The sequence below is a fragment of the Lynx rufus genome, unplaced genomic scaffold (assembly GCF_022079265.1).
Source record: "Lynx rufus isolate CCGP_SWC_20201006 ecotype Redwood Valley unplaced genomic scaffold, mLynRuf1.p SCAF_8, whole genome shotgun sequence".
Classification (NCBI taxonomy): domain Eukaryota; kingdom Metazoa; phylum Chordata; class Mammalia; order Carnivora; family Felidae; genus Lynx; species Lynx rufus.
Window position 1 is genome coordinate 24,226,882 of NW_025814896.1, and position 27,842 is coordinate 24,254,723.

Below are 27,842 nucleotides of genomic sequence, written 5' to 3' on the forward strand. Positions count from 1 at the left end.
GGTTACAGCGCGAGGGGCTTGAGTACCGTGCGCGGCAGGACGACGAACCAGTAGGTTGGGGAAAGGCAACGGCGGCCGGCAAGGGCCAAGCTTCTTCGGGAGGATGTGAGGGAGGGTTCTGGCCAGCTATTGGAATCCTGAAGGCTAGGAGATGTTGCAGCTCATGCCCTTTGCAGGGAAGGGGAAACTGGTGACCATTGAGGGGGTTGGGCTGGTGATTGTGGATCCCAGATTTCCCAGATCTCCTGATTCCAGATCGGGCCGGTGTCGGGGACACCGTGCCAGTGAGCCAGAGCCGGAATTAAAAAAAGAAAGAAACTGGGAGCGATTAGAACCAAACTTTGTCTAGAATGGGAGTGAACGGGCCCATGAAGTTGGGCAAGCCTGGGCAGGAGACGGGTGTTTATACCCCGAGCCTCATGCAGACACTGGCCTCGCCCTCAGGATAAAGTCCGACTGGGTTTTCTTGTGGGCATTTTAAGATCTGGCCCGTCTTTCACTCATCATCCATTCATTTAACATTCATTGAATACAGTAGTAGGTGCTGGAGGTAGAGAAGTGACCAAGATACACAACAATTCCTATGGTACAGGGGTAACTAATGAGCTGTAGAAGCCCTGGGCGGAGAACAGGGACAGCTTCTGAAACACACACGTGAACCCTGGTCAGGAGTGGTGGGGAGTGTTCCAAAAAGAGACTACAGCACGTGCCAAGCCTGGGAGCTGGAGAGAGGCTTGTGTATCTTGGTTACTGGGGATAACCTCACTCTTGAGTCTGTTTAGCGCCCAGGGAGATGATGGTAGCTGGAACAGGCATCTGACAGTGGAGGTGGAGACAAATAGAGGAATTCAAAGCAATCTATATTTAATAAAAACTACAGGATTTGGGGAGACTGGGGTGTTGGAGAGAAGTGTGTACAAGGCTTGAGTGCCTGAGTGGGGTTCATCAGAGGAGGAGCAGATTTGTGGGGAGACGACAAATTCTATTCTGGTTCTGTGGAGACTCCCAGTAAGCAGTTGGTTATTAGTTTGGAAGTCAGGAAAGCACCACTGTGAAAGTATAGATTTGAATGTCCTCAGCAAAACAAACAAAGCCACAGGGTTGAGACTATAGAATGAGAAAAACAAAGGGCCCAATCAGCACTTTACATAGTGATTATCTTTATGTTTTATCTCTTTGTATCCTCAGTACCTAGTCAAGGGCGTGGCAGTAGATGCCATTCAGTGTTTACCAAGTAGACAAAAGCCCAACCGCAGGCAGAGATGCTGGAATCCCAGAGATGTTAAGAGATGGGGGCTAATGGAGGGTTCCATTGCTCTAATGTCAGTCATAGGTTCTTGTCCTGGCTCTGCCACCAGCCTGCTGTGTGACCTCCTGACAAGTCTTCCACCTGTAAAGTGGGTATAGCCAAAAAGAAGCTCCCATGTATAGAGCTACAAACCCTGCTGAGGAACTACACACAGATTTTTCTCATTTAATTCACATGGGGACCTTATTTATGAAGGAAGTAATATTATGGGCTCAAACCCATATCTGACTGACCCCAGGGCTCTACTATGACTCTATAGTCGTAGAGCCCTTATCTGTGTCTCATTGGACAGAAATGTTGTTAGGATCCTCTTGAAATTACATGGTCATTCTTTGAAAACGTTGTGCTGAGGCCAACAGACTTTCATAATTGGTTTCGCACCAATTTTGTTATAAGGGGAAGGAGATGGAACTGAATGTTGTTCTCTAGTTTGTTACTTGTTCTCTAGCTCCCTTTCTGGGGACAACTGAGCTGGGTAGCCATGTTCTTTTCCTAAAATCAAATGACAGTAGGGCAAACCAAAATTAATAACTGGTGTTTCCAGATTTTTATTCAGATCTTCTTAAATCCCTGAGGCCTGCTGCAAAATTAGTATCATGGTGTTAATTGGTTCATATCTGTGTGTCTCTGGGCAGCCAGTTGGACTCCTCATCCTATTACATTGGGCACTTGGGTTTCAGTTATTTCTATTCTGCTAATGTGATTTCTCAAAAATATTTTGTCTTGCTGCTGTGATGATAGATGTCCATATAGGGAATGTAATCATGTCCTGCTAATGAGCTTGCTTCTGCTTAGTGTGAGGGAGGAGTTCACCTTATCTGCATTTCATAGTATTCTACAAAGGGATCCTCCTACTCCCACCCCCCACATAATTTGAGATTTGCTGACCTGGGTTGTTGGAGCTAGAAGGGGAATTAATACTCTCTTGCAGTGATTTTAAATTTGTTAAAAATACAGAGCTTCAGCCCTTCCCTCCACTCATCAGACCTCTTGCATGAGAATCTCTGAGTGGAGCCCAGGAATCTGTATTCTTTACCAGGCTCCCCAGAATATTTAGCCAGATTTGGAAACCACTGGTCTACCTCATACCCCTTGTTTCACAGGTAGAGAATCTGCAACTCTGTGAGGGGAAGGAACTTGCCCCAATCACATATGACATTAGTGCCTCTTTCTCCAAAGTAAAAGGCCTGGGCTGGGAGTCCTGAGACCTGGGTTCAAATCCAGGTTTTACCAGTCTGAGATTCCACTTCCTTACTGTAAGAATAATGCCATCATTGTATTAGGAACCAAGAGACTGGCAGTGGAAATGCTTTGTCAGGCTTTCCATTTTGCACTCATGGAAGTTGAGAGCTGCCATCCAGTGTTCACTCCCCTGTACCACACTGCCAGTTTCATTGGTTTCTGGGTGGGCCCCAGGCAACCCATCACCAATCATTCCCCTCTCCTGTTGCAGGTTGGGATGGCCACCGGCTGGGGGAGCCTCTTGCAGGATGAGCAGCAGCTGGAGGAGCTGGCACGGCAGGCTGTGGACCGGGCCCTGGCTGAGGGAGTGCTGCTGAGGACCTTGCAGGAGCCCAGTTCCTCCGATGTAAGCCCTTGACCCCTCCTCACAAGCACTGACGACACTGCTCTGGATCCTAATGCTCACTTTCTGGTCCCTGCCAGGCTAAAAGCAGCTCCTTTAGGTCGAGACATGTTTTTGCTTTATTTTATCTTTGTCAATAACTAAAATTGATCTCTAGATATATGTAAAAAGCCTGCTGAGAGTAATCATAAAATTTAAGTCTGGGGTTTCTAGTATGACTTAGGTAAGTTACATAACCTCTCTCAGCTGCAGTTTCTTCATAGAATAAAAAAGGGATAATAATGGGACCTGCCTCTTCAAGTTGGTAAGAGAATGAGAAGATAATTCATGTGAAACACTTTGTCCAGTGAGCTATTATTTTTTAAGACTACCTAATCACACTGCAGAGGGGGAGTATATCTGTACAACTGGTCTGTGTACATCCTTCTCTGTGCATTTATATACATATATGTGTATATAAAGAAATATATGATTTTCTTTTCTTTTTAAGTTTTTTTTAAAATGTTTTTATTTTTGAGAGAGTGTGAGTGGGGGAGGAGCAGAAAGAGAGGGCAACCCAGAATCTGAAGCAGGCTCCAGGCTCCAAGCCGTCAGCACAGAGCCCAACGGGGGACTCGAACTCACGAACTGTGAGATCATGACCTGAGCTGAAGTTGGACGCTTACCGACTGAGCCACCCAGGTGCCCCTTTTAAGTTTTTTTTTTTAAAGTAACCTCCACATCTAATGTGGGGCTCAAACCCATGACCCTCAGATCAAGAGTCACATGCTCTTCCAACTGAGCCAGCCAGGTGCCCCAAAATATATGGTTTTCTAAAACACAAATTGGATCACACAGATCATGCAGATTATTTTGTGATTGTGTTTTTGTTTTTCATTTAACAATCTGCGGTTGAACTCTTTACAACTCCCTCCATTAGGATTAGCTTCATTCTGATACAGTGTTCCATATATAGATGAATCACATTTTAACTTTATTTAGGTGATTTTTAACGTGTTTTTTTAATGCCCTTTTTTTTTTTAAGTTTATTTATTTGAGAGAGAGAGAGAGCTTGAGCAGGGGTGGGGCAGAGAGAGGGGGAGAGAGAGAATCCCAGGCAGGCTCTGCATTGTCAGCGCAGAACCTGATGAGGGGCTTCAACCCATGAACGGTCAGATCATGACCTCAGTCGAAATCAAGACTTGGACACTTAACTGACTGAGCCACCCAGGTACCCCTGATTTCTAATGTTTTATGATTATAAACAGCATTATAGGGAACAGCTACATACACGCCTGTTTGGGTACTTCTGTAGGGTTGATGCTTTTAAAAGTAGAAATGCTAAGTCCAAACCACATTTTTTAAAAGTCTCATCCTTAAAAAAAAAAAAAAAAAAAGTTTTTATTTTGTGACTGGTAAGACATTGTCATAGTTCAAAATTCAAAGGACAAAGAGTTTAGAGTTTAACCCTCTCTTCTATATTCCCTAGCCATCCGGTTCTCCTGACCTGAAGACAAGCTGTGTTTTAGTGTTTTTGTTTATTCTTTTATATAGTTTACTATAGTTTACTCATAACAAAAAAAGTATATATTCCTTTTTCCCACTGTTTACACAAAGAAGCATCCTAGACAAACTCTTTTGTGCCTTGCTTTTTTCTTTTTACTTACTAGTATACCTTGTGACAATCCATATGAGTAACTAAAGAGCTGCCACCATCTTTTTTTTTTTACTAAGTTAAGGGCCTGGTGGAGAGTCCAGACTCATAAATATTTGCTGAGGCCTGAGTGAATGAGAATGGCTGTTACCTAAGGTAGGCTGATATTGTGGAAGGTCTGCCTCTGGCTTTGGGAATATAATTGCTTGCTTTGTGAACTTTACATTATGTGAACTGTTTGTCTGAACCCAGGATTAAGCATTTTCCCCTCCAAGACTTTTTTGTTCTATTAATCAATAGGTATTGTGTGAAGGTCCAACACTTGGTCTTTCTGGAAGTTAATGGAGCCTAGAAAAGACATAGTCCTCAGTGAGATTCCCAATTCAGAGAAAAAAGACGGGAAATGGGGCACCTGGGTGGCTCAGTTAGGCGTCCGACTCTTGATTTTGGCTCAGCTTATGATCTCACTGTTGGGTTTGTGGATTGAAGGTCCATGTCAGGCTCTGTGCTGACAGTGTAGAGCCTGCTTGGAATTCTGTCTGTCTCTATCTCTCTCTGCCCTTCCACCACTCATGCTTGCTCTCTCTCTCTCTGTCTCAATAAATAAATAAATAAATAAATAAATAAACATCAAAAAGAAAAAAGACAGGAAATATGTGTATGTGTATGGATGTGAGAAAGAGAAAGAGATTTCAGTCCAAATCTTTGTCAGGTGCCTGTTTTATGCCAGGCCATTCTAGGCACTGAGGACACAGGTGAGTCAGCCAGAGACTCTGGCCACTAAAGCACATGGTCTAGTTGGAGAATGTGCCACAAGACAAAATTAAATGTCAGTTCTATGAGGAAACATAGATAGCCTGCTGCACAATATTAGCTACTGTTTATTATTGACTATGTGCCAGGCACTATTCTAACAGCTTGAAATCACTAACTCGTTTAAATTTCACAACAGAGATGAGGAAACCAAGGCCCAGAAAGGTAAAGTAACTTGCCTGAGGTCATTCAAATGGTTGTGTAATTGGCAAAGCCAGAATTCAAACCCAAAGAGTTTGCCACCTGACTTCATGCTCTGAACTTCCATTCTTTACTGCCTCTCTCAGGAAACTGTATGGGACACCTAGACGAAGGAGCAACTCATCAGTTGTATTTGAACTAGATCTTAAAAAATAAATAGAAAAGAACAGCATAACAGAGGGTCTAAAATAGGAAAAGGCACAAAATGTTCAAGAGAATGCAGCTGAATATGGGACAGAAGACAGGTCGAAGTCAGATAATCAAGAGGCTTTGGATACTGGGAGGAAGAGGAACATGAACTTTATCCTGTAGGTAGGGGTGACAAACCAAGTGCAGAATTAATAGCTGGTTCCTGCAGATTTAGGGAGTTAATTAAAACAAAAACAAAAACAAAAACATGAACAGGCTACAAAATTTAAAGGGAATTCAGTGTAGAATAAGTCTCCTCCCTCTAGCCACTGTTTCCTTCCCCAGAGACAAGCATTGTTAACAGTTTTTTCACCAGTGTCTTTAAAATGTGAGGCCCAATGTTTGTTTGGGGTTTTTTTCATGAAATAAAAAAAATCTGGCCCCTCAGGTGAAATAGGAGCTCTTCTTCCCATCACTCTTTGTTTCTTTGACTATGAAGGAGATCTTTTATTGTCATGCACATGCTACCATTTTTCTCAGAGTAGAAGACTATTACTCTGTGCCTGTGTCTCCATAAAAAGTTAAAAGACTGTGTTTCAGCCCTTGGCCTATACACAGTGGAGAACAGCTGTATACTATGGATCCCAAATTCAAGTGGGCATAATGAGTCATGGGGACAGAGGCAGAGGGAAGTCTTACTAGGAAAAGCCTTTGGGAGTTTTTCAGGCCAAATGAGACTTGTTGGAAGAAGCAGTGTTCTAAGTTTTAAAGCCAAGGAATGCCCTTATTGTCATCACACATGCACTCAGGGTATTAGGTCACCCCCTATATAATCTGCAGTAATTCCCAGCCTAACACAGAAAAGCTTCAAGCTGAAAAAACCTTATTCTCACAAATATCCTTCCTCACTTTTGTCTTCTGAGATTTTGAGGAAGGTAATTTGGGAACTATCTATGAAAATTTTAAGTGGATTTACTCTAATTATCTGACATTTCCATTTTTATAAATTTATAATTTATGGACTTTTTCACACACAAAATACCTAGAATATATACTCTAGGATATTGATTGAAGCATTGATTGTAATGGGGTGGGGGGAGCAAACCACCTATATGTTCATAACAGAAAGCTAGATTCAGGGGTGCCTGGGTGGCTCAATCAGTTAAGTGTCCAACTCTTGGTTTTGGCTCAGGTCACAATTTCATGGTTCATGAGCTCAAGTCCCACATTGGGCTCTGTGCTGTTAGTGTGGAGCCTACTTGGGATTCCCTCTCTTTGGCCTTCCCCCACTTGTACTCTTTCTCTCTCTCTCTCAAAATAAATAAACTTAAAAAAAAAAAAAGAAAACTTGAATTAATAATTTTATATCCAAAGAATGGAATACTCTACAGGCATTAAAAAGAATGAGATCTATTTGAACATATATGGAAATGTCTCTGAAATATTTATAAAGCAAAGGACAGAACAATATATGTACCATGTGCTTCTGTGTGTGTAAAAAAAGAAAAATGTATATATACATATAGTCTAAAGGACATGTGAGACACTAGTATACAATTTGCTTCTGGGGAGGAGAATTGGGTCATCGGGGAATGAGACATACTTTTCACTATGTATCCTTCTGTCTCTTGAATTTTGTATCATTTGTTTGTATTATCTGTTCAAAAAATATTTTTAAATATATAAATGCCAAGTTCTAATGTCATAAACTCATACTATGATAATGGTAAATTGATATTAACTCAGAGGTTAAACTCAGGAATACATCATAATATAAGTCACAAGGTCATTTTATCATCTCCTACCCAAATTCTAGTTCATTTGTTGTTGTGAATCTCCAAATGCATTATCCCCTTCTAGAAATAGTGTTCCAGATGGGTATTTGGGTTTCCTGGTTCTGCCAAAGTTGAAAGAACTCAGAATGCAGCCTAACTCCAGGTCTGGCAACCTGAGTCACTGTCTCCAACACTGGGGAGAAACCACTCCTAACTTCTACTCTGGGGGTCAGAGATCACTTCTGATACAGCCCTACCAGCAGGACTCTCCCTCTGCCCCAACCAGAAGGCAAGGGGGCTGGGGTGGGAGCTCCTGGCACGAGGGTCCTGGGTTTAGGACCCTGGCTAGGAGCTGTGTGTGTGTGTGTGTGTGTGTGTGTGTGTGTGTGTGTGTGTCTGTTGTTTACTAACCACCTTGGTTCAAATCCCAGTGCCATGTAACAGCTTTATATAATTTTGGACATGTTACTTAATCTGAGACTCAATTCCCTTTATTTATTAAGAATAGATAATAATAGGGGCGCCTGGGTGGCTCACTTGGTTGAGTGTCCAACTACGGCTCAGGTCATGATCTCACTCTTTGTGGGTTCAAGCCCTGCATCAGGTTCTGTGCTGATAGCTTAGCTGGAGCCCGCTTCTGATTCTGTCTCCCTTTCTCTCTGCCCTTCCCCTGCTCGTGCTCTGTCTCTCAAAAATAAATAAAACATTAAAAAAAAGAACAGATAATAATAGTATCTGCCTCACAGAGTTAAATGACGCATCCATGTAAGGTATTTAAAACAGTGCCTTGTACACAGTAAGTGCTCAATTTTTTGTGGTTTTGTTTATTTGTTTTGGCTGTTTTGCTTCTGTTTTTTTTTTTTTTTAATGTAAAGAGATAAAATATTACAGAGTCTGAAAGTTCCCTTTATACCCCTTCATCATCCTGTTTTCTCCCTCCCTTCACAGAGGTAACCACTATTCGGCAGTTTGTGTGTCAATAAATGTAGGTTACACTTTTCATGGGGTTATGTTTACAAGAAAACAGCCCATTCACAGGTGTTCTACCCCTGCCCGCTCTTTCTCCTTGATCAGGTGGTAAGCTATGCCCCATTCACGCTCTTCCCTTCACTGGTCCCCAGTGCCCTGCTGGAGCAGGCCTATGCTGTGCAGATGGACTTTAACATGCTGGTGGATGCTGTCAGCCAGAATGCAGCCTTTCTGGAGCAGACTCTCTCCAGGTACTGGGTGATGGGGCAATAGGGGCCGGGAGTTGCTGGAACCCAAGGGACTGGAAGACTGAGGAGCCATGAGATGTTGCTCTGGCAGCTGACTTGGTGGGGTTGGGGACAGGTACCCCCCAGAAAAAACAAAAGTAGTAGAACAGAAGTCAAGAGGGCTGGCTTTTAATCCTGGCTCTAATCCTCATTTATATGGCTGCAAGCAAATTCCTTTCTTTCTCTGTGCCTCAATTTCTTCATCTGTAATGTAGGGATGTTGGCGTAAATCTAAGATCTCTTCCAATCACATTATGTGATTCTCTGATCCATGGCCCCTTGCTTTGATGACTGAGATTTCTATTTGGAATTAGGGAATGTCAGCATTGTTTTAGGGAAGACAAAGGGCAAAGGAGATTACTGGGTTTAAAGTCAGATTTCTAACTTCTTTTCCTCAGCCCTCTTATCTCTGGGTGAGATGGGGGGGTAGACTGGGCCCCACCCAGGGCATGAGGATACAGAACTCCTGAAATGGTTCACCCCATCCACTGCTCTGTCTCTTCTCCTTTAATCCTTTTTTTATCTTCAGGCCCTGGGACAAGGGAAATTTCTTTACTTTCAATTTTTTTTCTAATGTTTATTCATTTTTGAGAGAGAGAGACAGAGAGACAGAGTCTGAGTGGGGGAGGAGCAGAGAGAGACACACACAGAACTCGAAGCAGGTTCCAGGCTCTAAGCTGTCAGCTCGAACTCATGACATGAGCCATGACATGAACTCATGACAGAGCTCGAACTCATGACATGAGCCAAAGTTGGACACTCAACTGACTGAGCCACCCAGGCCCCTCTCTTTACTTTAGAATTAAATTCTTTATTTTTTAAAAAATTTTTAATGTTTATTTTTGACAGAGAGAGACAGCATGAGTGAGGGAGGGGCAGAGAGAGAGGGAGACACAGATTCCGAAGCAGGCTCCAGGCTCTGAGCTGCCAGCACAGAGCCCGACACGGGGCTCAGACTCACAGACCACGAGATCATGACCTGAGCTGAAGTCGGACGCTCAACTGACTGAGCCACGCAGGCGCCCCAAATTCTTTTAGAATTAAATAAATAAATGTGTGTGTGTGTGTGTGTGTGTGTGTGTGTATACATAAACAGACTAGACATACATACTTGCATGTCTGATTAATTTTTCAAAAGAAAACAATTATTTTGTTAGAGACAAAAAATTTTTTTAAGATTTTATCTTTAAGTAATCTCTACACCCAACATGGGGCTTGAACTCAAAACCCCGAGACCAAGAGTCGCATGCTCCACTGACTGAGCCAGCCAGCCACCCCAGAGATACAATCTTTTAAAAATGTGCATGTTGGTGTGAAGGTGAATATGGGAAGGGATCATAATGGTAAGAAATTTGGAAACCATTGACTTGAAACTAAAAATGCAATGAGTTATGAATGTACAAACCCTACCAGCACCTTCCCCCCAGGTCTTTTTCGGGGTGGGCCTGGCTTTTGTACCTCTGGTTCTGGATTGCAGAATATATGAGCAACCTGATTTATGACCTTTGCCCTAAAGATGCAATTATGTGGAGACCTTTCCTGCAGTCCATGTCTGCAACCTTGCCTTCCCTGTTTCTCTGTCCTCTGAAATACACACAAACCCTAGCTTGTACGGGAATAGAGCCCTAGTATCACATGTGCTAGAATAGCAGCCTGGGACCTAGGTTGAAGGGGCACACCTCTTCAGTAAAGCAAAAATGTGTCTCAACTTTCTTGGAGGCTGAAGCCCAGCTGGGGACTCTCCTCACCAAGGGCTGGGAAAGGCCTCATGAAAGAGCTGGCTGGGGAACAGAGGAACTGCAGGGCAGGCCTGAGCTACATGGGCCTGAGCTACTATAACAAGTGAGGAGAGTGAGTTAGGCTTGAGCAGGGATGTAGAGACTGCCCTGAGTCTTGACAGACAACAAGTGTGGTGTTAGTTACCTGTGGGTGCCTCTTCCACACTAGATGGACTCCTACTTCATATAACATGTCACAGCAGCACACTGGGCCATGATGATGAGCTACCACAGACAAAGTCTCTACCCTCATGTGGTTTATAGGCAAAGAGGAGAGGTGACATTAATTATCACAGAAATAAAACAGAAACTTAAAACTAATCTGTACTATAAAGGAGAGGTCCACAGTGTTCTGAGAGCACATGGCAGGAGGATCTGATCCAGATAGGGAAGGTTGCCCTGAGGAAATCATATCATATGAGGACTGGCTGAAGAAAAACAAAAAGGATATTTAGCTTGAGTCAGAAGAATGCTTTGGTGCACAGAGCATAACTGCTGTCTTTTAATCTCTGAGAGTTGCTGTATAAGAGGTGCAAAAGACTTGTCCTTGGAAGTCCCAGAGTGTAGGAGAAGCTATGGAGAGTTAATGTTATGTCGACCAGAAGGTTTACCAACCATCAGAGATATTCAAAGATGGAATGGTTTTATCACATGACATTTCTTAGTTTCTCTCAGGACCAGACACTATGCTCAGTTCTGTACATATAATATCTCATTTACCCTTCACCACAACTCTATGATAGAAGTAAAATTATTTTCCTCTTCATCTTTCATTTTTATCTTTTACAGATGAGCAAACTGAGACACACAGTGAAATAATTCTCTAAGGTTGCCTAGTGGTGAGTGGTAGAGCCGGGATTTGAACCCAGGTTATCTGGCTCTAGACCTGAGTTCTAAACCACTATTGTCTATCAGGTTGATGTGGCTGTTCAAGTTTGGGTCAGCAGACTGCAAGATTCAGGAGGCAATGGATGAGGGTAGAACTATTTGATCTTTAAGATCCCATTTAGCCTAGAAAATGCTCTATTTCCTCCTCCAGCACCATCAAAAGGGACAACTTCACTGCTCGCCTCTTTAACATCTACAAGCAAGTCCTGAAAGAAGGCATTGCTCAGGTAACCTCCCCACTCCACCCCAATCTAGGACCTGTCCCTCCCTTTTTTTTTTTACCAGAAGAAATTGGCCCAGGCCCTGAGCTCATGGAAATCTGCCTCTTGTTGGTCTCCACTAGGTTTGTACATCAGTGACCAATCCTGGGATGACCAAAAGAATGATTCCACTAGGTTTTGGAGCATTAGCCTGCAACTCTGATCTCTATGTAGAATTCATGTTACCTGTCTGTTCTGTGGCTAGGCCCTCAATCAGCCCTGGGCAAATGTACTCAGCCTTCAGTTTTCCCCACAGACTGTGTTCCTGGGCCTGAACCGCTCAGACTACATGTTCCAGCGCAATGCAGATGGCTCCCCAGTCCTGAAACAGATTGAAATCAACACCATCTCTGCCAGCTTTGGGGGCCTGGCCTCCCGTACCCCAGCTGTGCACCGGTGGGTCCCCTGGGCAACACTGGGCACACTGGTGGGGTGAAAGCCTAATAGGCCTACAGTCACAGGCAGGAACAGGGATCTCCAATTCCAAGTATTTCTTCCCAGGCCCTGGGTCATGTGTTTCTCCTGTAGCAGTTTCCACTTGTAATTAGGTCTTAGTATGTCAAGGAGAGAAGGGACCTCACTGTTCATCTAGTCTTGCTCCCTCATTGTATAAAGTAGTATTCCAGCTTGAAGAAACAGTACCTGAGTGAGAAAGAGCTTGGAAGGCCTGAAGAGAGGTCAGAATCCATGGCAGAGAGGGATCAGTGGCTTCCCATTGGAAGGCTTGACCCTAGTAGCAACCATTTCCAGCCAGCAGTGATGTTCCAGGTTGCTGTGATTACAGATGGTTGGCAGCAGGATTCCAGATAGCAAGCACTGGTGCTCAGGGAAAGGCGTTCCAGATCATAGGGAGGCTGGTATAGAGTAGAAACACAGGGTCTTGGGGCTCTGGGCATATACACGGGGCCAGGGTTTGGGTGGCCCCGTATATTCAGGCCTGAGAAGCATGATGATAAGATGCTTTTTAGTGTTCAGCTAATTCTCCAAGTGATGTTCCTGTAAGGATCTGTGAGTCACAGGCAGAGAGGGGTCTTCTAGATCCATCCAATTACTGAATAAGACATCTCTTCCAACAGACATGTTCTCAATGTCCTGAGTAAGACCAGAGAAGCTGCCAAGATCCTCTCCAATAATCCCAGCAAGGGACTGGCCCAGGGGATCACCAAGGCCTGGGAGCTCTACGGCTCAGCCAAGTAAGGGGGAGAAAGAATGGTAGAATCCTGCTTTAGATTCAGCATTCGTGGGTGCAGTGCAAAACAACTTCTTCGCCTGACATCTTTAGGAAATGAGGGATTTTTTTTCCTGGAAATAGAAGCTTACACTTTTAAGTACCAGACTTAAAGGGGTTTCTGGGCTTCCTTCTTAAATAAGAGACACAGACTATAATTTAATCTTGTTGTTGGCTAGAGGTCACAATTATCTGTTAATGATTGCATTACTGTTAGTGATTGTATCTTGATGTAATACAGAGGTGCTATCTAGACTCAGAGGCATGTGAGGCTGTCTGCCTGCACTAATGGCCCCAACTGTTAGGCTTTAAGTTCTTATTACTTTTCTTCCCAGTTTTCCTGTCTCCCTACTATCAGTTCTTACCCCCTACTGCTGTCAGTGTGCTTTAATTTGGAATCCTCCATTCCCATCCCTGTACCTCCTTTCTGATTTGCTATGGTTTGGGAAAGCAAGTGGTCTGGGTTGTCATGTACCATCTAATGAGTGTGAGGGCCTCTTTGATAAGTAAATGCATAAGCTTTGACTTAGTGATTTTGTGGTGTCTGTTGTAACTGCCTAGAGGCATTTTTTGCTTCCTTCCTATTTTCAACCATGTTCCAGATGTGTAAAGATGCCAGGTAAGTGACTTCTGTATATATAGGGGGCGGCACTGTACCAATAGTTACTGCAATGTTTACATAGCTTTAATAGTTAACCGTTAATGAGCACTGACTGGTGCCACACTTTGTGCTAAGCGCTCTACATGTAGGATCTTATTAAATCCTCATATGAAATATTTCAAGGTAGATACCACCCAACTCCCCCCATTTTACAGATGAGGAAACTGGTTCAGAGAAGTGAATGGCTCAAGGTCAGATGGTTGGTGGTAGAGCCCATAGTCCACTCCCTCTAGAATCTGCAACCTTAATCACTTTATTGCCTCTAAGAGAGCCTCTCTGGGCTTGCTAAGCCTCACTAAGACTCAAGAAACTTCGGACTCTGAATATTTAGAAGGCATAAGATGAATAGTTAACTCTTGGTTAAGTGTTTTTTAAGAGATTGAAGCCAGGAAAGGGTCAGCTGGGGAACTACTGATGAAAAAAATGCTGCAGAGGGTTTCTCCAACCAGGCTGCGAATAACATGGGAAGACTCATGTACCTAGAATGGGCACTGGTGGGTAGGAACTATGGGGTGCCTGAGCTGGGACTGGCTTCTCATTTTGAAAGTCAAATAGGCATTTCTGCTGACCTAGCATATGACCTTCGCTAAGACAGTTCTTTTCTCTGAGCAGCAGTTTGTAAAAGGGGGATGATAAAAATAAAACCTAAAAGGGTGGTAGTGAGAATTAAATGAAATCTCATGGCCTTGAAAAATGCTTTAAAAAATCTGGTGAGGAACGGAAAAAAGACAGTCTCTTTAACAAATGGCATTGGGAAAACTAGACAGCAACATGCAAAAGAATGAAACTGGACCACTTTCTTACACCACACACAAAAATAAATTCAAAATGGATGAAAGACCTAAATGTGGGACAGGAAACCATCAAAATATAGAGGATAACATAGGCAGTAACCTCATTGACAATGGCCATAGCAAGTCTTACTAGCTATGTCTCCAGAGGCAAGGGAAACAAAAGCAAAAATAAACTATTGGGACCTCATCAAAATAAAAATCTTCTGCACAGTGAAGGAAAAAATCAGCAAAACTAAAAGGCAACCTTTGGTATGGGAGAAGATATTTGCAAATGACATATCTGATAAAGGGTTAGTATCCAAAATATATAAAGAACTTAATAAAACTCAACACCCAAAAAATAAATAATCCAGTTTAAAAATGAGAAGACATGAATACACATTTTTCCAAAGAAGACATCCAGATGGCTAACAGACACATGAAGAGATGCTTAATATCACTCATCATCAGGGAAACATAAGTCAAAACTACAATGATATATCACCTCACACCTGTCAGAATGGCTAAAATTTACAATACAGGAAACAACAGATGTTGGCGAGGATGTGAAGAAAAGGGAACCCTTTTACGTTGTTGGTAGGAATGCAAACTGGTGCAGCCACTCTGGAAAACAGTATGGAGGTTCCTCAAAAAGTTGCACTACTAGGTATTTACCCAAAGGATATAAAAATAATGATTTGAAGGGATAAATGCCCCTGATGCTTATAGCAGCATTATCAATAATAGCCAAATTATTGAAAGAGCCCTAATGTTCATTGACTGATGAATGGATAAAGATGTGGTGTGTGTGTATGTATGTGTGTGTGTGTGTGTGTGTGTGTATGTATATATATAATGTAATATTAGTCATCAAAAGGAATGAAATCTTGCCATTTGCAACAATGTGGATGGATCTAGAGAGTATTATGCTAAGGAAATAAGTCAGAGAAATACAAATACCATATGATTTCACTCATATTTAAGAAATAAAACAGATGAACATGGTGGGGGTGGGGTGGGTTGGGAAGAGAGGCAAACCAGACTCTTAACTACAGAGAACAAACTGAGGATTACTGGAGGAGAAGTGGGGGTGGGGGAGTGGGAGGATGGGCTGAATGGGGGAAGGGCATTAAGCAGAGAACTTAACGTGATGAGCATTGGGTGTTGTGTGTAAGTGATGAATCACTAGATTCTATACCTGAAACTAATGTTAGCTAACCGGAATTTAAAAACTTGAAAGACTAAAAACACCACCACCACCACCACCACCACCACCACCACCACCACCACCACCCCCTCACTCAGGATCATTATGTGGTACTTCCAATAGTAGTAGTAGTGGTAATAATAATAATAATAGTAATAATGGCAGCTACCATTTAAGGAGTACTAGTTTCATTTTACTGAAGGGAAGACTGAGGGGTCAGAGAGGAGGAATAACTTGCCAAAAGTCACACAGCTAGTAAGTTTAGAATTCACGTCTATCTGCCTTTAAAGCCTGCATTCTTTCTACCATACTGTTCTGCCTCCAAGAGGAATGGTCCCATAGTATAGATCAAAAAACTCAGGCTCAAGCACTGATAGAACAGATGAATTTTTCATCGGTTATCTCATAATTTTTTAGATTTTTAAAAAAGCATGGAAAATGAATTATGATTCCAATTTAGACATTTATTCAAACTCTTTCAAAATATAGTGACTGTGGTTAGAATGAGTAGGGATAAGAAAGAAGGATTCTTGGTATAAAATGTTGGGAGCTATTATTATCCGGAGTCCTCACTCCCAGCCAGCACATTACTGCCACTTCACCTTCCTTAGCTGACACTTTCCTAGTCCTGTTCCCAAAATACTGTTCAGAACTGAAGGCAGGAGGAGGTAGAATATGTTTTCTGAGTCTGGCTGTGATTATTTGGCAGAGGGCAGGCTGACTTAACCAGGGAATGCGGTTCCACTTTAACCTACAGCTTCCAGCCTCCCTCCTCCGCCTCTTTTTGGAGGTAGGCCAGCCTGGGCCAGGTGCCACCTTCCCACCCATGAGGAGAGCAAATCAGGCTGCAATATGAAAAGCAAGGCCATTGGCCCTTGGGTGTCTCAGGGCAAGATGGCTTACGAAAGCACCATTTCTAGCTTGTCTCTCAGAAACCCAACTCAAAGCTAAGACTCAGCTTAATGTCATGTCTGACCCTGAAGAGATTTCAGGCAAGCCAAGAGAGGAGGCATACTAGGACCTGTATTTCAGCTAAGTGGAAAGGAGTCAGGCAGAATGTAGTCCAAGAGGTTCAGCTGAGGCAGAGAAAAGCAGAGACAAACAGACCAGAGGCCAGTTACAGGAGGAAGGAATCCACACTTAGATTCCTAAGCCCAAATCTGGCCACCCAAGAGTCTTAGCAAGAAGCTATGGGCGAAGAGCAATACGGCTACAGCAAAAATGGAGTTTAGTACTCCAAACTGAGGGCTCAGAGAGGTGGAATAACTTGCCAAAAGTCACATAGCTAGTAAGTTTAGAATTCACGTCTGAATCTAAAGCCTTGTCCCTCAGGTAGCCAAACAGACAGTTCCTGGCATTAACTTTTTCCTTTGTCCTTGAGCTCCTCCTCTAAGAATTATGTTGATAGCAGAAAGAAAGAGGTCAGGTAAGCCTCAATGATACCATTAATACTGTGGGACCAAATGTGTCCCTGTGTAGATCACAGTAATGTTGGGAGGCCCCAAGAGATAATTCCTTATTTATGGATGGCTCTATAGGGTTCTGTAGGATTTCCATTGACTATTATAATGTATCATGCAAGAACCACACACTCCTTTATTATATGCTTTACAGTCTACTAATAGGGTCATTAGCCTCCAACCCCACACATTATTCTATAAAATATTCTTCAGTACTTTCATCTGTTTATTCTTCCAGAAAGATTTTAAAATCATTAAGTTTTAAGAAAAGGTCATCTTGGGTTTTTGAGATTTTAAATCTAAGTTTTAATTTGCATAGAAAATTAACATCATTACAATATTTTATCTACCTACTGGAGAAGGAACAGAGACGTCTCCATTTTTTCAAGTTTCCTAATTTCGGGAAATAATGTGTTAGAGCCTCAGGTATCGCCTGAGACCTTTCTGATTTGAGAGAATATCTGCTCTTTCAGGGAAGGTATGTTCTCCTGAAGGTTGTTGGATGGAGGGAGGACAAGCTTTGTAGTCACTTCAGCCAACTGTGCTCACTCTCTCCCCAGCGCTCTGGTGCTACTGATTGCTCAAGAGAAGGAAAGGAACATATTTGACCAGCGTGCTATAGAGAATGAGCTACTAGCCCAGTAAGTAAAGGAGGGGAGACCTCCAGATAATGGCCTTAGGCTTGTGAAGAACTACTCAGAACAGAGCATCCATTACCTCTAACCTTTGCCCATCTTTCCCAGGAATATCCACGTAATCCGTCGAAGGTTTGAAGATGTCTCTGAAAAGGGGTCTCTAGACCAAGACCGAAGGCTGTTTATGTAAGTGTTCAGGGAGCATTACTACTTTAGGAAACTTATTCTGCTACCCATTTCCCCCAGTAATCCTTTCTTCTAGGAGATGTGATGGCTTGCTTCCTTCTCTCTGAATTTTAGGGGCAAAATACCCCATCATCTCAGGAAAGTCTGGAGAAGGCTTGGTCATATTCTGCTTCTAAAAGGTTGTTTAAGAGCTATTGACCTTTTTCTTTCTTTTTTTTTAGAGAGAAAGTGCAAATGGGGAAAGGGACAGAAGGAGAGAGAGAATCCTAAGCAGATTCCATACTCAGCACAGAGCCCAACACAGGGCTCAATCCCATGACCCCTGGGATCATGACCTGAGCTGAAACCAAGAGTCGGATCCTTAGCTGATTAAGCCACCCAGGCACCCCAGAGCTACCAACATTCTTGATAAGGGCCTTCTTAAAATAACCCTGGTTTTCATATGTCCCTGGACTCCTAAAAGCTTTCTTGCCCCTCTTGGTAGCTATCAGGCCTGGACAGTTGGGCTGAGCAGTCAGGGAGGAAGAGGAATAGCTTGCTCATTCTGTGATTGATCTGGGAGCTGCTCTCTGAGCTTAGGCAAGACATTATGGGGCCTGGATTTGTGTTCCACGCCAGGCCTTGTGCTCCCCTGCAGGGGGCTTCCACCAAGTGACTTTAGTACCACTTAGTTGGGTAGCATTGTTTGCAACACACATATTTAGACCTGGAATTTTATAGGGTTTTTTTTTTTTTTTTTAATTTGTGATGATTCTTCTTCTTCTTCTTCTTCTTCTTCTTCTTCTTCTTCTTTTTAAATGTTTTATTTATTTTTGAGAGAGAGTGTGAGCAGGGGAGGGGCAGAGGGAGAGGGAGACAGAGAAGCCCAAGCAGGCTCTGTGCTATCAGCACAGAGCCTGATGCAGGGCTCAAGTTCACAAACTGAGATCATGACATGAGCCGAAATCAAGAGTCAGATGCTTAACTGATTGAGCCACCCACATGCCCCTAATCTGTGATTCTTAAAATTAAGGACCTCCATTGAAAGGCCCCTAGGTGGCTCAGTCACTTAAGCATCCAACTTCAGCTCAGGTCATGATCTCACAGTTCGTGGATTCGAGCCCCGCATCAGGCTCTGTGCTAACAGCTCAGAGCCTGGAGTCTGCTTTGGATTCTGTGTCTCCCTCTCTCTGTGCCCCTTACCCACTCACATTCCGTCTCTCTCTCTCTCAAAGATGTTAAATGAATAAACATTAAAAAAAAAAAAAAAAAGAACCTCCATGAAATTTCATAGTACCACTTTTCTCAAAATGTGCTTTTATCATAACAAAGTCATTAATTTACTTTCCAGACAGTATCAAATAAGCCAAAGAAAGGGGAAGGTCTTTAAAAAGACAGTCTCGGGGCGCCTGGGTGGCGCAGTCGGTTAAGCGTCCGACTTCAGCCAGGTCACGATCTCGCGGTCCGTGAGTTCGAGCCCCGCGTCGGGCTCTGTGCTGACTGCTCAGAGCCTGGAGCCTGTTTCCGATTCTGTGTCTCCCTCTCTGTCTGCCCCTCCCCCGTTCATGCTCTGTCTCTCTCTGTCCCAAAAATAAAAAAAAAAAAACAACAAAAAAAAAAAACGTTAAAAAGACAGTCTCGGGCACCTGTTGGGATGAGCACTGGGTGTTGTATGGAAACCAATTTGACAATAAATTTCATATAAAAAAAATAAATTAAAAATAAATAAAAAGTCTATGTCTTAACTAGACTCATAATTTTGCATCTCTGCACCCTTACGCCTACCATTTCAAAAAATCTCAGCCTGGTTTCAGCTACTTTTTTTTTTTAATGTTTATTTTTGAGAGAGAGAGAGAGACAGAGCACGAGTGGGGGAGGGGCAGAGAGCGAGGGAGACACAGAATCTGAAGCAGGCTCCAGGCTCTGAGCTGTCAGCACAGAGCCTGACAAGGGGCTCGACCTCATGAACCATGAGATCATGACCTGAGCCGAAGTTGGACGCTTAACTAAGCCACCCAGGCTGCCCTTAAGTAGTATAATGCAAGGTGTTTTGGTAGGCATGGCAATATGATTCTGAGGCTCAGTAATTTTTAGCCCACTTAAAAAAAAAAATTTATCTTGGGGTGTCCAGGTGGCTCAGCTTATGGGTTCAAGCCCCACATCGGGCTCTGTGCTGACAGCTCAGGGCCTGGAGCCTGCTTTGGATTCTGTGTCTCCCTCTCTGTCTGCCCCTCCCCCACTTGTGCTCTGTCTCCCTGCCTCTCTCGAAAATAAACAAACATTAAAAAAAATGTTTTTTTTAAATTTATTTATCTGATTTGATTCCGGTTGCTTTCTTGCTTCCCTGTGGGCTTCCTACAATGACTCTAGATCTAGAATATTCTAAAGCATTCTTCACTGCATACCTTCATGTTTTTAGTGGAAGAAGTAGTGGTATGGGTATGTATATCTACTTTCATTGCTTCCAGTGAACCCCTGATTCAGCAGCCTGTGTGGTCTGGCTTTCAAAGAGGACAAACTCATTTGGATGCACTGTGAAATATACTGAATCACTCTATTAGTTATAATTTAACATAGCAGCATTCTCCATTCTGTGTTCTAGGGATGGCCAGGAAGTTGCTGTGGTTTATTTCCGGGATGGCTACATGCCGAGTCAGTACAGTGTACAGGTTGGTATTCTGTTAGACTATTCTCTGCCTCCTAGGACCCAAAATCATTCCTTGGAGACCCAGCTCAGGCATCACAATAACCTGGGTTTTTCCCTGGGCCCTGCCCTCAGTTCTTCCTCAGGGAACTTACTGCTGGAACCTCTTATTCTCCCACAAGCTTTTTACTGTCTGTCACTCTCTACACACTGTCTTCTAGACTCTGAATCCTCAGGTATCTATGTTGCTTCAGCCATTCACATTGTTTCTAGGGATATACTGGAATGTTTTTTTAACGTTTGTTTATTTTTGAGAGAGACAGTGAGCGGCGGAGGGGCAGAAAGAGAGGGAGACTCAGAATCCAAAGCAGGCTCCAGCCTCTGAGCTGTTAGCACAGGGCCTACGTGAGACTTGAACCCAGGAACTGTGAGATCATGACCTGAGCCAATGTTGGATGCTCAACTGACTGACCCACCCAGGAGCTCCCTGGCAAATGTTAAACAGTCATCTTTTTAAGGGGGAAAGCCCCAGTTTGTAGCATTTGCTGATTTCTATGGTATACTCCCATCATGGCCGATTTCAAGTTACCCAACTTTTCTTTTTTTCACTGCTTCAGCAAGAACATTTGTTTTTTCCTTAAAGTTTTAATTTTTAAGTAATCTCTATACCCAACATGAGGCTCAAACCTACAACCCTGAGATCTAACCCATAGTCTTAGGTTCTATGGACTGAGCCAGCCAGGTGCCCCCGACCTACTTAACATTTCTGAACCCAGAGATGGGTACAATCAGCTCTGGGTAGCTAATGCAAACCAGTTCCACCATACCACTGACCAGCTCCTTCCTGCCAACTCTTACTTCTCTTTTATCTGTGTTAGAAAGTTTTTCTGTCCATTCATGTTAATGACAGTAATGATGATACCACCTTATCTTGCTATCCTACCATGTAGTTTCAAAATTACTTTCCACATCCATTATTTCATTTTATCCTTATAACCACTGTGTGAGGTATATAATTATCACCATTATACAGACGGAGAGACTAAGATTTGGAGAGATTCAGGGGCTTGTCTAAGATCTCACAGGGAGTTCCCAGGCTTTCTGATTCTTGGTCCACTAGCATATCCAACATATTGTTCTCCGCCTGCCCCTAATCCATAGTATGGAGAAGCTAAGAAGCCCTGCTTTCACTTGGGAGAAATAAGTTAGGAAATACCATGATCAGTATGCCTGGGGTCATGAGCCTTTGGCTCTGCCTGTGTGTGACCATGGACAGGTTTCTGACCCTTTATGGGCTCAATTTCTGTAAGCTGAGGAAACTATACTCAAAACATGAGGGAGCTCCTTCCAGATCTTTAATTTTTTGAATATAGGATTTTCCCTAAGACCCAGCTGAATAAGGAACCCAACAGTTCCATAGAGGTGGAAGCTCTGTAGAAGGTCCTTTTCTCTAGAAAGTGGTTAGGAGTGGTGGAAACTTGCTGACTAGAAAAAGACAAAACTGTCCATGGGGAAAATGGATCCAGGCTCCAGGACAGGGGATTTGGGGGATCCAGGCTCCAGGAAGGGGCCAAAAAAAAAAAAAACAAAAAAAAACAAAACTTTAAAAAGAGATTGAGCTAACACGGAAATAAGTCTGTGCATAAGGAGGAGGACATATTTAGGGAATTGAGAAACTCACACAAGGTTTAGAATTTGAAGATAAATCTGCAAAGCTTAGTGACTTGTTAGTTGATGTTGGGAATGCCCCTGCTCATCTCTGAATTTTGCTTCCCTGCTTTTAACAAAATGGAGTACTTCTCTGGGTTTATCTCTGATGTTCTGGGCACCAGTAACTGCCTGGAACATCAAAGGTGGTTGAGATTCTTGGTAAAGACCAGGCAAATATGCTGCAGGTGGACTGTGTATCAAAGGGAGGACAGCATGGGTGGTTGTGGATGTTGCTCCTTAGGCCTTAGCCTTTATCCTGCTGTGGTCAGTTTGATGTGGTCTGGAGTTCAAGGACAGGTTATCCCCCAGTGTCTGAGAATGGGGACCTCTGCTGTTTACCTGCCTCTCACACACTAAACTCTTAGCACATCAGACCATTCATCCTATGATTACCCACTTGCAGGCTTTTGCTAATTATTCTGCTAATCTGAGTGTCTTCCCTATTGACCTGTCAGACCCTACCTGACTACTCAAATTTCACTTCACTAAACAACAATAACAAATAATTACCGAGCACTGTGTCAGACAGTGGGGATACAAAAGAAACAAGACAAATGCTGGAGCTCACATTTTGGTCAGGGAGATGGCCATCAGAAAGTAAGAAAAAACAGAAAAAAATTTTTTTTTCTAGTTGAGGGAAACTCTTTGAATAAAATAATAGAGTGAAGGGGCATCTGGGTGGCTCAGTCAGTTAGGCGTCCGACTTCAGCCCAGGTCATGATCCCGCACTCGTGGGTTCAAGCCCCGTGTCAGCCTCTGTGCTGACAGCTCAGAGCCTGGAGCCTGCTTTGGATTCTGTGTCTCCCTCTCTCTCTGCCCCTCCCCTGCTTGCACTCTGTCTCTCTCTCTCCCAATAAATAAATAAATACTAAAAAAATAGTAATAATAATTTAAAAAATAATAGAGTGAAAAGATAAGAGAATTATGAAAAACCCACATTAAATAGGGTGGTTTGAGCTGAGACCTAAGAATGAGAAGGATCTAATCATCCACTGGAAAAGCCAAAAGGAAAAGACTTTCAGGCAGAGGGGAAAGCAGCAAATGCTAAGGCCCTGAGGTGGAGTGACATCTGTGTGTTTGAGGACTGACCGGCCTGTATGGCTGGACTATGAGAGTGGGATGCAGGGAGGTCATGAAATTGACATGGTTGAAAGGGGGACAGGAGGCAGATCCTGCAGGGTCTTGTGAGCTTTGGTAAGGAGTTTGGATTTTATTTGAAGTACAGTAGGAAGCTGAGCTCATACACAAGTGTCTCACCTCTTTCAAACCTCTTCATCTACTTTTCTATGCCCTTATCTTGTTATTTCCCTTTTAATTATAGTCATGTACCATTGTGCTAAACTGTGAGCTCCCTGAGGGCAAGAATCCTACATATTGGAAGAATCCACATCTGCCTTACAAAGAGATGCAATGACCCTGGGAGATGATGAATGTGAAGAAAGAAAGCATGATACCTGGCATCTGATGGATGCTCAGTAAAAGTCAGCCAAAGTGAAATGAAGTAGAATTACTTTTGTTTTCTTTCCTCTGCAGAACTGGGAAGCACGCCTGCTGCTGGAGAGGTCATGTGCTATCAAGTGCCCAGATATTGCCACCCAGCTGGCTGGGACAAAGAAGGTGCAGCAGGAGCTGAGCAGAATGGGTGTGCTGGAGATGTTGCTCCCTGGCCAGCCTGAGACTGTGGCCCGCCTCCGTGCCACATTTGCTGGCCTCTACTCACTGGACATGGTGTGTGGGCTGCCTCTTTCTTCCACCACAGCAGGAACCCAGAATTCAATGTATTGGGGAGGCTGGAGCTGGTAGTAGGCTGGAGTCCATTGTAAGCTCCCTCAACAAAGGTAGAGATCCAGATAAGAGGTGGAAAGAGGAAGGAGCTGAGGAGGACAGCAAGAATTGGGGAATATCTATATGTGTTTTCCATGCCTCCTACTGTGGAGCCCTGAACTGTTGCCAGAGAAAGCTTGTTTTCATTGTACTTGCTGCCTTCAGGGGTTTGTTGGGGGTGACATCCAGATAGTAGCATCTAGGCTCACTCCTGTTATTCCTCTGATGCTGCTCTGCACAACCAGCAGGACCGCAGCTCCTGCCCCTGGTTTAAGACTGCTGGTAACTGCTTTCTTGCCTCCTGCCAGGGTGAAGAAGGGGACCAGGCCATTACTGAGGCCCTTGCTGCCCCTAGCCAGTTCGTGCTAAAGCCCCAGAGAGAGGGTGGAGGTAGGTGGTTCCCCCTTGGTAGGGCTGCTCAGTGGAAGGGAAGTGAGCTAGAAGGCTGTTACCAATGCTGACTCACACTTGCTATGGGCACAGTCCCAGGCTCTAGGGGACATAGGATGAACTGACACAGGCCTTCACCTTGGACAAGTCCCAGAAGACCCTGTGATCAAGTGATATTGAGCACAGAGGGACCTGATTAACCGTAACTGGAGGGTTTGTACAAGTTTAGTCTGAGATGCCTGTGACCGGATTGTGGGGAAGTGGGGTAGGGCATATCAGGAGGTTGGATATCTTCCTGCCTGGTTTGAACTCCTTGAGGGCAGGGATCATGTCTGTCCACAGACCCAGAAGAAATGAGTTTTGATCTTGGTCTTAAGGGATAGGTAGGAGTTTACTAGGTGGAAAAGGAGGGAGAGTATTCCATACAGAAGGAGTAGCCTCAAGGAGAGGCACTGGTCCATGGAAGTGTGGTACATTTGGAGATTAATGAATACTGGTAAGACTGGAGTACAGCATGAGAAATGGGAGGAGGCAGGGATTTGGGCTGGAAAAGATGGTTTGGAACATGATTATAGAGACCATTAAAAATATGTAGGAAGTTGGATTTTATCCTAAGGGTAGTGGGAATCCATTAGAGAGATTTAAGGAGGAAAGGGATACACATCTGATCCAGGATCCATGTTTCAGCCATGGTAAAGTATGTCCTGGATGAGGGGAGACACTGGCAACAGACATCATAGAGGAGGCTGGTATAATTGTCCAGAAGAGCAATGTAGAGGCCTGGGCTAGGGCTATGACATTGTAAGAGTACAGACTGAAGAGACACATCTGAGTTATTGACAGGTAATGGAGAGGGAGGAGTTAAATATGAGTCAGGATGCCTTTCACCTATTGGGAGCAGGAAGATCCAGGAAGAGCAGGTTCAAGACGGAAGTAATGAGTTCTCTTTGGACATGCCGAGTTTGTTTTGGGAGCCCATGGGGTATCCCTGCAATGTCAAGAACAGGGAGCTTAAGTTGAAGATTTGGGAGTTAACAAGTCATACAATATAGATGGAGCCTTAGAAATCTCCCTGGGCGGGGGGCGGGGGGGGGAGTGTGTTCATGGAGGAGAGAACAGGGTGGCAGGTGGATTCCTTGGTAATTCCAACATTGAAGAGTCGCAGGAGCCAGTTAGGGAGGCTGAGAAGGAAAACCATAGACAAGTAGGAGAACCAAGGCAGGAGGCTGTGGTGAGGTGTGTTTGCTTATGTGAGAAAGGGCTCTCCTATTAAAGTGACATTCCCTTCTTGGGAGCCAGGCCTGCCCTGGCTTCACTGAGCTGGAGTTAGAAACTGAAGCTGCTGCCTTGACCACAGAAATGGGGGCACAGAGTGGAGAAGGTAGGCAGAGGCTCGAGGGTGACTGGCCAGTGTTATTGCAGGTAATAACCTATATGGGGAGGAGATGGTGCAGGCCCTGGAGCACCTGAAAGACAGCGAGGAGAGAGCGTCCTACATCCTCATGGAGAAGATAGAACCTGAGCCTTTTGGAAATTGTCTGCTACGGCCTGGCAGCCCTGTCCGAGTGGTCCAGTGCATCTCAGAGCTGGGCATCTTTGGAGTCTATGTCAGGTGAGCCAGTCAAGAGGGTCTCCTCCTTGCCAGACAGTCAGCCAAGTGAGCCTGGGGAGAAGAACTGGACAGGGAGCAAGAATCCTGGGCTTCAGTCCCAACTCTGCGAGTCCCTAGCCATGTTACCTGTTTCCTTATCTAGTAAATGAGGCCAAGGACCCAAAACCTGCCCACCCACAGGGCTATCAAATGAAGCCCAGATGACAAGTGCTTTGCAGCCATAAAGGAAGTTCCATGCTTTGCAGCTATAAAGGAAGTTCCAAGTAGTATCAAGAAGGATGAGAAAGTAACCCTAGACTAGAAGGAGACCTCAGGGAAGAAGAGAATTTGGGTCCAGTTTCCAGGCCACCAGGGGTTCTGGAGAAAGGTGGGGTGGGCCAGCTAGAGGATAATCAGTTGGCTCTGAAAGACTGAGTGGCCCCTGGTTTGGATGTGAGCACTAAAGAAACAGGAAGAGAAGACCACTTGGGAATTTTTAAGGAATAGTTCCTGGTCCCTTAAACCGCTTCCTGCAAAATATGCAATCTAAGATCAAGCAAAGTAGGAATATCAGATCCTACCATGCTACTGACCTGAGCCTTCCCTCTAACCACTTAACAGCATCCCTGCCTGCCATGTTCCCCCAAACCCAACTACCACCATAGCCATCTTGACAGAGAGGGAGAGAAGGAAACTTACAGCTACAGAACATGAAATGTGAGCCTGGCATCATGCTAAGTGCTTTTCCTGCTTTATTTAATTCTCGTGACCATCTTGCAAAGTGAGAGGTATTATCTCTATTTTAAATTGAGGAAACTGATATTGAGAAAGGCTGAGTAACTTGCTCAAAGACACAGAGCTAATAATTTCCCAAAAACAATGCAAACCCAGATCTGATTATAAAATCCTAGCACTTTCTTGGGTGTAGTCAGTCACTCATATACTGCTCACGTGGGACCAGGGAAGGATTTGGCTGTGGGGCTGAGTCTTGGTAATGGAGTGGTGTGTCTTCTGTCCCCCTTTCTATAGGCAGGGAAAGACACTTGTGATGAACAAGCATGTGGGACATCTGCTTCGAACCAAAGCCATTGAGCATGCAGATGGTGGAGTGGCAGCAGGAGTGGCAGTCCTGGACAACCCGTACCCTGTGTGAGGGCACAGCCAAGCCTGCCCAGATTTTGCTCAAGAGACCTTCTATCCCTCATACTTGTCATTCCTCACCTAGCCCCTCTGAGGGTCTTCCCTCCCTGTACCTTGGGAAGGCTGGTCTCTTCTGTTCAGGGAAGGGTGAATGCTGGGTCCTTTCTCCAGCTCTCCCATCTGAGGACCAGAAAAGCTGTTTCCCTTAGGTGAGATCTACAGGCCCCTAAATCCTCAGAGTGTGGGTATAGCTGAAAGGGAGCTGATCTGAGGTAAGGGTCCATAACCCTGTCAACCGCCTGTCAGCTCCTCATCAGCCTTTTCAGCAGGTTCCAGTGTCTGACCTAGGATAGGACTGAGAGGTAGGAGAGGGGCAGTGAAGGGGCATAGCCTTTCCCTGCCTCTGCCTTAAATAAAACTATGTTGTTGATTCTGTGATTCCTTGGTTTATACATTTGAGAGGGGGAGGAGCTATAATCTGGGTCAGCACACTTAAAGTGGATTAGAACAGGGGAAATGACTTGGCTATAATCAATCTCCCTAGCCCCAGACCCTAGAATAGAACCTTGAAGTTCCAATCCTTAGTCACTCAGTAATGCTCCCGTAGGATCATACGGAGAAGAGGGTTCCTTGGCAGGAGCTCAGGAAATAATGCAGCCATGATGGGACATCACAGGTGTGAACTGGCTTTAGTTGCTTTCCTGCTTAATTCAGGAGCTTGCCAAAGGGCCTATAAATGAAGCCCTGCCTAGATCTGCCCAAACCAAAAGTTCTGGAAATAGGATAT

General features: G+C 44.1%; 2 protein-coding genes across 2 annotated transcripts in view; one reads left to right on the forward strand and one right to left on the reverse strand.

Annotated features, from left to right (window-relative positions):
- Positions 1–12,721, reverse strand: part of MYH7B (myosin heavy chain 7B) — a 55,403-nt gene extending 42,682 nt beyond the window's left edge. The window contains exon 1 of the mRNA XM_047069795.1: positions 12,270–12,721. The gene's annotated coding sequence lies outside the window, so the exon portion shown is untranslated. The remainder of the gene's footprint in view (positions 1–12,269) is intronic.
- On the forward strand, positions 1–27,488 carry GSS (glutathione synthetase). Its single transcript, XM_047069802.1, has 13 exons — positions 1–50; positions 2,763–2,897; positions 8,520–8,665; positions 11,519–11,594; positions 11,884–12,023; positions 12,704–12,820; positions 17,517–17,597; positions 17,700–17,777; positions 20,359–20,425; positions 23,644–23,838; positions 24,243–24,324; positions 25,747–25,936; positions 26,945–27,488. The coding sequence occupies exons 2-13, from the start codon at positions 2,769–2,771 to the stop codon at positions 27,066–27,068; spliced, it is 1,425 nt and encodes a 474-aa protein (XP_046925758.1). The 5' UTR covers positions 1–50; positions 2,763–2,768; the 3' UTR covers positions 27,069–27,488.
- The last annotated feature ends 354 nt before the right edge of the window (positions 27,489–27,842 follow it).